At 52.2% G+C, this 9,762-nt stretch overlaps 3 protein-coding genes across 3 annotated transcripts; 2 read left to right on the forward strand and 1 right to left on the reverse strand.

Moving 5' to 3' along the window:
- Positions 1-473: 473 nt before the first annotated feature.
- On the forward strand, positions 474-1,820 carry CGGC5_v015406 (putative ankyrin repeat protein; the record flags this gene model as incomplete). The annotated part of the gene is made up of 1 exon (XM_032024141.1): positions 474-1,820. One exon carries the CDS (start codon positions 474-476, stop codon positions 1,818-1,820), a length of 1,347 nt encoding a protein of 448 aa, XP_031879256.1.
- Positions 1,821-2,757: 937 nt separating this feature from the next.
- abr2-0 (Laccase abr2) lies at positions 2,758-4,708 on the reverse strand (the record flags this gene model as incomplete). The annotated part of the gene is made up of 4 exons (XM_032024140.1): positions 2,758-2,877; positions 2,938-3,649; positions 3,702-4,409; positions 4,473-4,708. The coding sequence occupies 4 exons, from the start codon at positions 4,706-4,708 to the stop codon at positions 2,758-2,760; spliced, it is 1,776 nt and encodes a 591-aa protein (XP_031879172.1).
- Positions 4,709-5,440: 732 nt separating this feature from the next.
- On the forward strand, positions 5,441-7,968 carry abr2-1 (Laccase abr2; the record flags this gene model as incomplete). Its single annotated transcript, XM_032024139.1, has 11 exons — positions 5,441-5,690; positions 5,745-5,874; positions 5,936-5,956; positions 6,010-6,049; positions 6,106-6,207; positions 6,263-6,485; positions 6,541-6,671; positions 6,725-6,868; positions 6,926-7,060; positions 7,123-7,782; positions 7,846-7,968. The coding sequence occupies 11 exons, from the start codon at positions 5,441-5,443 to the stop codon at positions 7,966-7,968; spliced, it is 1,959 nt and encodes a 652-aa protein (XP_031879173.1).
- Positions 7,969-9,762: the final 1,794 nt, after the last annotated feature.

Raw genomic sequence — 9,762 nt, forward strand, 5'->3', positions numbered from 1 at the left:
CAAAGTATTCAACAGGTCGATAGAAGATTCTGGTGTGAGTCGTGACTGCCATCTTTCGTTTGGGTCACACAGCAGCGGAAGCGCGGCAGCGAAGCAGAAAGGGGTGTTGGTGCTCTCCGTATCGAAGTTGTCCGACTTTGTCAGCCTCCAGCTGTTATCGGCCCTGTCACAAATCTGCAAGTGGAGGGCGCGGAATGGGGCAAATGCAACATGCAACTGACTTGGGAAGTTGATTCGATGACGATTGTGCCGGGATCTGTGCTGCGCCGCTTTTTCTTGTGACCAGCAGGACACGTCCCTTGGTAGCTTTGTAATGTTTGTCAAGGACTAACAGTAACTTCATTTCGGATGATGATCCTAAATTCTTGGCAAATATGTGATGATTTGATAGAAATTCCACAGAGACGCCCAACCTTCGCAGAAGGCAGAATGAAAGTAACAAAAATCCCATCCAGTTAATTCAGCCTCCGCATATGTATTATCCGCGTCATCTCTGGCCCCGCCGCGGCAGCCCTCCGACAAGAAAGTACACTCGCGAAGCTTTTACCGCATTTATCCAAACCGTTCTGGAACATGACGAAGAGGAAGAGGCTCGTCTTGACCAACTCATCAAGCGTAGGCAAACCGGTACAGACTGGGGCGAAGAAGATGAAGAGATCATGGAGGGAATGCTGTCTCGAAAAGAAGAGCGATGGGAGGCTAAGCGGCTGCCCCTCCGCCGCGAACTCGAGGGATACTTCAAAGATCTCAACTTGCCCCTTTTGCCATCACCCCTCCCGAAATCGAGCCCTTGGCTCGATTTCCAGAGGCCATGTTATCATCCCAACGTGGGTCTCAGGCCTTTTTTGATGGCATGTGAGGAAGGCTCCCTGGACGAGGTCCAGCAACGGGTCTCTGAGGGGTCGCTTTCACCCATCAGCATGCAAGATGGTCTGGCTTGCGCAGCGAAAGGCAACCGGCCTGATGTAGTAAACCATCTACTAGAAGCTGGAGCGCGCCCTCACGCCGCAGTCATCATTCACGCATGCCGCCTGCGGTCATTTCCTATTCTTGAGCTATGCATCCAGCACGGATACCATCCCAACCAGCAAATTCCCAGCGATAATGGCTCGTTCGGCGTGTCTCTGACGCACTGTCTCGATAACGAGAGAATAACTCGACTGCTCCTGGAGACTGGTGCCGACCCAGATCTAGGAAGGTTTCTGGACAACCGGATCTTCAGTTGGGGATACAGGGCAGCGCCCCCCATGGACCGGACATCGGGGTTGGCTCTGGATCACGCCGTCGACAAAGGACAGTTCAATGTCGTCAAGATGCTACTCGAACATGGGGCTAACCCAAATTATGCTCGACCACTACAGCGGGTAGTGCGTCTTCGACATCAACGTCTTGCTACTTACGCTCCAGCAGACAGCCAAGGAGAGAAAGGAGACACTGACCTTGATTGGCGCAAATTCATGAGTTTACTGATACACTACGGAGCGGATGTCAATTCTGTCACTTTTGGTGCAGGCACGCCATTAACGGCCTCTGTCGAGTACCAAATGTGGGATATCGTTGAGTTCCTATTGGAACGCGGCGCTGACGCAAGGATCAAGAAGCCTGTGATCAAGCTAGATGCATTTGCCATCGCAGCAAAGAATTCAGGGGTTGCTTGGGAGTCGGAGCAAGCTGGGGAATACATGGACTACCTCTGTAAGCCAAGCACTGCAGTGGAGGATACCGACATTCTTGAACTACCCGAGTGGGTGAAAAACAACCCGTTGACGCCGATTATCGACAAGATCAGGAAGCGGTCCGAGTCATCGATGGAAGAATGAGTACGCTGGGGATCTGAGACGTGTTGAGCTATGTAGTAGAACAAAAGTATGTTCCTTGCAGTCTGATGAAGCTCTGTACGAGGGAGTCGGACTTTAAGTCCTAAACCTAACCTAAAGAATTGAACAACAACCGAAACAATGCAGCCGAGGTATTACTTCCCATTCTGGAATTTGTGCCGGCTTCACAGGTTTTCTTGGCCTCTAGGCATGAAACATTTCAAAAATACCTATCCTCATAGATCGTCGATGCCCGCGAGAGTTGAGCAATTGCACTGAAGGGGTGTTGCAAAGATACAACTAGCGACCCGTCTGGCTCACCATATCGGAATGCTTGGAGTTTCTCCTGACTCCTGTGATAAACCCATTACTGCAGAGGCTTATAGGCAATTATCTGTTCAAGGCGACCGTGCCATCTAGAATGTATCGACTAGAGATTCTAGGCCACAGGCATTTTCATCGAGTCAAGCAAGCATCGAACCTGGGGGTTAGAGACACTACCGTGTCCTGTCTTTCCTTGAATCATTAGACGCTTATCCGCACTAGGTTTCGGGAGCGGCTGGGGATAGGGTTCCTTCAATATTTCATAGTCGTGGCCCGTGGGGGAGGCAGGGGCTTCGAGAATACGTAAGAAGGCCAGCTGAAATGTTTTAGACTGTCGTAAATCGTTCCATTAAAGACGTCAAATCAGGCTTCTTCCCTACTGCACCGCGGCTAAATCACATTTGTAACACCGCGGTAAACTCAAACTTCTGCCCACCACGCGGCGCGGTCGGAGTCCGGGTGTCTTAACCTAACCCACGCACCAATCCTGAGATGGTCTGCCTAGGCGAGGCGATGTAACAGAGTACGGGCCACCACCATCATGAAAACTCTGCGCGTATTGAAAGTTTGCTCTTTTTTTCCTTCGGTTGACGTGAGCTTGTCTTTGTTTTGGTGTCTAGTCCAACGGGCCGTAACGAAGAGGGGCCCGGAAATCTGAGTGCACTCTGTCCTTCATCTCTGCGGGAATCTTGGCCATGCTCTCAACGCCTTCTAGGAGGACAACCTGCTGTCCGGCCTGATTCATGTTAGCACCTGTGGAAAGTTTCATTATTAGCGAGGCAGATGAGGCACTTACGGCGAAATGGTGGATCATATGGCAATGAAGCATGCTCGCCGCAGGGAAAGAGATCTCGTATCGGATAACCGTCCAGTCACCGGTGCTGTTCCCCAATCTGCAGCCATCACGATTGGGAGGATCAATTAGGTTAAAGCTTTTCGCCATACCTCCATCTCGGATAGCGTCTTCGACAGTGGCCCAGGGGAAGCCGCCACTACCGGTGCCGATGATGAAGGCCTTGTTGTTATGCTTATGGAAAGGGTGCTGCGAAGTGACATTGGCACCGTTCTCGAAGATGATATCGACCACAGTGCCATTGAGCAATGAGCCCCCGTGTACATCATCGCCATATGTCGTTACACCACGGGACTCCTCGTCCCACAGCAGGGGCGGCAGTTGCTGGCGGAATGCCTGATGAGGCCCGATGTTCAGTGCCCAGCTGCTGGGGCCCGTCATGTTGACAAAGAACCTGACGGTGTTGTCGGACTTGGCTGGCGGGGGGCGGGCAGGGTAAGGGGCGAGCTTCGTCTCGTCCATGTACACCGAAGACGGCGAGATGAGCGTGCCGTTGAGATGAACCCATGGCTTAGTCTCAGGCACCTTTTGCTTGCCTTCGGCATTCTGCCCAGGGTATCGAAGAATGCCGAGGCCTTGAATGATCTGCTCTCTCCGGAGTGAGGTGACTCTGATGGCGTAGTCGCCAGGCTTCTGGTTCAAACGAATGAGAATGCTATTTTCTGTCAGCTCTTGCGATTGTGAAGCATTCATGGAAGTTTGCATACCTAATGCGCTCACCAAGATTGCAATTGGCAGCATGAACCTTTTGCGGGTGAACAAAGTCTCCATCTGCCGCGACCACGTAGAACTCATGCTCGTCGACGCTAATCTGCAGCTCGTGATGCGCCCCAGAGTGAATCCAGTTGATCCACATCCACTCCTCACCAGGCTTTGCCTCGAAGACTTCGAGATCAGCAAATGTCTCCTGGCAAACCTGCGGGTTTGTGAACTCTGCTTGGCGATCCTGCGGGAGGCAGCCCAAAGAGTCCCGGTTAGGCCCACCGACAGACTCCAGCAACTCTTTTGAGTGGCATGTGGTTCGGCCTTTGCCATTCAAAACAATCGAGTTGCTGCACCACGGAACTACGCCAGTATCGCGGTACATAATCAGGAGGATGTCCATCGGCTCAGCGTTCCAATCGCTGATAACGACGTGGTGAGGATTCTTCTCCGCAAGCTTCATGCCTTCAATGTCTGAGGGCGACGACGAGATGAGCTCATAGGGTCTTGGTCTCCATGGTGCAGGTGCAATCCAGATGGGACCTCGCATGCCATCTGCGAAGGCTGGTCCAAAGTGACCATGGTAGAAGTAGCTCCCATATTGTTGCTGAACAGTGAAGCGATACGTGTAGGTGTCGCGTGGTTGAATGGAATACTGGGTCACTCCCGGAACTCCGTCATTCCAGGGCTTGTCAATTTGGTAGATTCCATGCCTACTCAGTGTTACACCACAGTTCTTTGCGAAATCAAGATCCGTGAGAACTTCAACAACTTACCAGTGCATAGTTGTCTCGAATGCCAATTGGTTGTCAAGAAATACCTCAATCTCATCTCCCTCATCCGCTACAATGAGCGGGCCGGGTGTCTCATTGTTGATGGCAAAGACAGGCCTGCCATGGCCATCCCCGGTGTCCCACTTGTTAGTGATGGTGAAGTTGTATCTCCTCGTCTGCGCCGCCAGACTTGCGCCGGCGAGGAGAAAAAGAGTCGCACATCGAGTGAAGGCAGCCATGATGCTTTGTCCCACACCCGCAGAAACGAGAGAATCTCTGAGCCGGGCCCTTTCTCATAAAACAACAAAAGCCCTCGGTGCCCAACAGCAGGATTTATCACTAATCCCCCCCATCCACCGGCGCATTTACCGATATCTAGGCCATCCCTACCACCATCCGATGCAACCGTTAGAGTTTACCGAGTCAGGGGTAACAACCCGCTTTCCCGCAATCTAGGACGTCTGTCATTTGTCTAGGCTTCTTCAGCGGCCGTTTAGACTTTCTGCTACGCACCTTCGCCTCACCTGTAGGTGGGTACGGACCCAAGACCCAGGACCCCTTACGCACGTTGCGAGAGCACTTCTGCCAATTGCCGTAGTTACTCCGTCTGTTTCGAACGGAGACTGACGATGCCGCCACCACGCGAATCATGATCAACGGGTCTTCATAGCGAAACAGGGTAATGCTCCTTGGCCGTGATACGCTCCGAAAGCTACAACGTTGCAGGCTCTGCGGTCCGAAGCAAAACGGTGGCTTAGCGTCTACGACGATCTACTAGTCAGTGTAAGTCGGTGAGCTGCATTGTCTGTCTCGGTAGGGACGATGGGGGCCAGGATATGGGGCATGACCCTCCGCGGGGGCCGCGGTGCCTGCGGGCTTTTACTTATTGACCCAGAGCCCAAACAAAGGGCCCTCTCCGACTCTTGGGTCGCCTTTGGTTGTTTGTTGCTGTTTCCGCATCGAACGCGAAAATGGGGTCCAAAAGTGAACAGCTTGAGCTGACGCAAGTTGGTCTGTTGAAGAGAGAAAGCGGCAAGAAGTCCAGAGCATTCTGGGTTTCTGGCCTAGCAGCACTATGTCTCTTCGTGCTCGCCGGGTTTTGGCGCGGTGATAGCCCACACCATGCGCTGCTCGGCGTCTGGAACCGCCTGTCCTCTCACAAGTCAGACAGACTCACCCGCAAGTACACCATTCAATCGGGAGTTAGATGGATGAATCAAGGTACGCCATCTTCTTGTTGAGACACTTCCAAAATACATCGCTAATGAGACCAAGATGGCGGTCGCTGGAGAGTCATGTTCGTGTGCAACGGCCAGTCGCCCTGCCCCACGCTGCACGCAGAGGAGGGCGACCTCGTAGAGTTGACTGTAAAGAGCGACGTCTATGCGCAGTCATCAATTCACTGGTATTCCTTCCACATTCAAAGTGTCAATTAACCGTTTCAATGTTTTCTAACTCAAATTCAGGTCTGGAATTGGTCACAAAGGGTAAGATGTCAACAGCCGACACGTCTGCACGACCAACTCTAACATCTCCTCAGAACTGGTAGCTGGAACGATGGTACCGCCGGCATTTCGCAGGTTCGCCGCACCTCAGTCCTTAGAATTATTTACAAGACTGACGTTTCTAACAATAGTTCCCCATCTTGCCTCGTGGCAACTTCACCAGCTTGATTGACACCGCCGGCTCCTGGGGTCTGAACTGGTATGCCGAACATACTTCGGCAGCTTCAGCTGACGTATGGCCACCCGTTGACTGACTTCAAGGTGATTCATTTACTCACAAGCCTACAGGGTCTCTACGGCATGGTGTATGTGGCACCGAGTCCATCGCGACCCAGGCCATACCGTCTCATCACCAACGACGAGATTGAGCTGCGTAAGATCATGGAAGCCGAGAAGGAGGCTCACCATTTGGCCATCAAGAACCACCAGCACCGTGACACCGGCTGGAAGATGCTGCGGATGCGAGCTGAAGGTTCCGAATTCTATTGTTATGACTCGATCATTGTCAATGGTGGGTTTCAAATTCCGCGAAGCCGAGGGTGCGAGCATCTCACTAACTTCACCAGGCAAGGGTCGTGTTCACTGCCGTCAGCCGGGCTTCGAGACGCTGAACGGCCACAACCTGGACGAGACTGGTTGCATTCAACCTGCCGGACTGCCGCAAGAGTCGTGCACACCTAGCAAGGCTGACTATGAGGTATACATGATGGGTTTAGTCGTATTTATTTTCCCGGATGCTGACAATCGCAGGTCATTGAGACTGAAGGCCGAGCCTACATCATGCTGAACTTGATCAACATTGGCTTCGAGCACTCCGTCATGGCGTCTATTGACAGCCACAAAATGATAGTCGTGGCCAACAACGGAGGCTTTGTCATTCCTGAAGAGACGGACGTAAGTTCAACCTCTCTTGAACAGAATGTCAGCAACCATGTTCCTAACGCTTTCAAGGTCGTTTACATTCCTAGCGCGGGCCGCGTTACCGTTTTAGTCAAGTTGGACGCTAAGCCGGGCGACTATGCGCTGCGACTGTCGTCTACAAGTCAAATGCAAAACCTCCAGGGCTACTCAATCCTTCGATACCCCGTAAGTTCACACCGGCTGCAGTAGCTGAGTTTGATAGGAGACTAACGCTTTTTTCTCAATAGGCAAGCCGGCGTCCCATCTACGGCGAGCCCACGGAACTGCCCCAGCCGGAGTCCCAGGACGATGTCTGCGTCCTCCCTGACAGCTCCACGAAGAAGCATTGCAAGACCACATCCGGGCTTTTCCTCCCTCCTTACCCTGCATTGCCGCCGCCCAAGGCCAAGAAGTCCCGCCCATCATCTGCAGACTTCACCTTCCACCTTGCAGCTGGATCTCAGCCTTCTCTGACGGAGCCTCATGTGCCAGAGTACTTCCTCAACGAGAAGCCTTGGCAGCTTTTCCGCTCTTCTCTGACTCCCTTGCTCTTCCACGAGTTCAACTCCAGCTCGGAGGCTTCACTCGGAAAGCCGGTCATCGACGGCATTCCCATGGGTAGCGTCGTCGATCTCATCATCGAGAACCAGCTAAACGATACCATCCCGCTATACAAGCACGCTGATCCTGCTTGGCTTCTTGGTGTGAGCTCCAACGCCAAGTTCCCTTATACCAGCATTGAGGAAGCAATTGCTGCGGACAAGGATATTGCATCTGCGCTTAACCTGGAGGACCCTGGACTGGTCACGATCCACGACCTGCCACCCCTGGGATGGAGTGTGCTTCGCTTCAAGGTTACGACCAAGGCCGCGACGATGATTCATGCCGTCAAGCTTAGGTACTTTGCTGTGAGTATTCCCTTGTCACTACCAACAGTCGTACGCAGAGTAGCTAACAGTGTGCCCCTTCAGCTTGGCATGTCAGCGCCCATTATGGAAGGTATCCTTCCCAACGATCCGGCTAGCTATCCGACCTTCGCTGCGAATCAACCCCACGTCGACTTCGAGCCCAAGAATGACGGCGTTTTTGGGTAATCTTTATGACTGAAGACCATGACTGCGCCGACCTCTCAACAGCAGGGTATGCGAAGCTTAAGGCTGTGGCTGAAGGTCCATTACTGATTTTTCATCCAATGAGGGCAAGGAAATATGAGGAAACTAGAAAGTTTGCAATCAAGTTAAATTTTCAACTATTATTGCCGTCTAACAAAATCTAAGCCACCCGGACTGTACATCATGTGTGGTTGTCCACTGGTTCTACGCGCTAATCACTTCAAAGCATCTCTCATAGTACCTACATTGAAAGGGATAGACTTATACATGTTTTTAATAGGAACTTCCATAAGTCTCTTAATAGGGTGGTTTGACATGGGTCCCGCCTTTGCGGGAGCTCTGCATGGTTTAATAGCGTGGGGCATCACGGCCCCCTCTGCGCATATGTCGAATACGTCACTCAAAGTCAGGCAAGTCCAACTTTGAGCGTTGCCGGACCGGTTCCGGAACTCGAGTGTCAAAAACTATTATTGCACCAGTAGAGTGCTCCTTCATCCTGTGATGAGCCCAATAGTATGGCCTCGAACATGCATCTGACCCCGGGAGCCTTGCATTAGGCGGAACAAAGGTCGCTCTCAGCTGAATGCAGGTGGTCAGCAGGCATCTAACGTTTCCATACAGCCCCCTCGCCTTTTTTTGACCACGGAATGACCGATGACAGAACCATTTCAGATGCACCTCATGTGAAGACGAATCCAGTAATTCTTTGCCGCCAAGCGATTCTGAGACTTCGTTTACATGAACCGCTTGACTGCTAAGAGGCACATAGCGGATGAAATTGATGGGTCTGTCTCATTGGGCCCAGTTGTTGCTTTCGCGAAAAGATCAACGTACCACTAACATAACCACTTAGGCAATTTGTCGCATCGTACATTACATGCATAGAATTAGTGAGATCTTTTGAAAACGTGAGATGATAGGGCGGACAGCCGAGATATTGTCGCAGCTGTGGCGATGCCATTGGCCCCCAACGCCTAAGGATCATCACCACCCTCGTATCCCAGACTGCACGACGGCCAAGCGAAGCCAACGTTCTTCTCACCAATCAAAACGTCTCGTTGCCACGCTGGTAACCAGAGGCAAGAAATAAAGGCCCAGCCTGTCCCGTCATGTGGCTCAGTGAACATCCGAGACACCTACCACACTTCGAGGTCCATCGCCATGGAATTGCAGCCCATTTCCAACTCCGGCCTGCGAAGAATCAGGCGAAAACCCGTACCATCTTTACCTTCACCCATAAGTGAGGAAGCTGATCCAATTGATACCGCATACGAACCGTTGCTTCACACCCAGGACGAAGATATTTCCGTTTCTACAGAATTGTCAAATAGTCGAGGGAGGCACGAAAAGGGGGCCCGTCTGGGGGACAAGACTGTGCAGGAATCGGACACCAGCTCGTTGAAGTCTATCCCCAAGACGGACTGGAGACCGGTCAGTCTCCGCCTCGAGGAGAAACAGATTCCCTGGACAATACCTGCAGAAAAGATATTCAATGGGTGGTGGCTTGAGATTTTCTGCTGTTGGCTCAGTATCGCCTCTCTCGGTGCCCTAGTTGTACTCCTCTACGGATTTAACGACCAGCCGCTGCCCGACTGGCCATCGGGCATCACTGTCAACACGGCGGTCGCGTTTATATCAACAGTGGCAAGAACTGCATTCACCGTCCCGGTGGCTGAGGGGCTGTCTCAATGCAAGTGGAATTGGTTCAAGAAGAAGCCGCGACATTTAAGAGATTTCGACCTATTCGACTCGGCTTCTAGAGGGCCTTGGGGCTCA

The sequence above is a fragment of the Colletotrichum fructicola genome (assembly GCF_000319635.2).
Source record: "Colletotrichum fructicola Nara gc5 chromosome Unknown KSG_Nara_v1_contig09, whole genome shotgun sequence".
In the NCBI taxonomy this organism is placed as follows: Eukaryota; Fungi; Ascomycota; class Sordariomycetes; order Glomerellales; family Glomerellaceae; genus Colletotrichum; species Colletotrichum fructicola.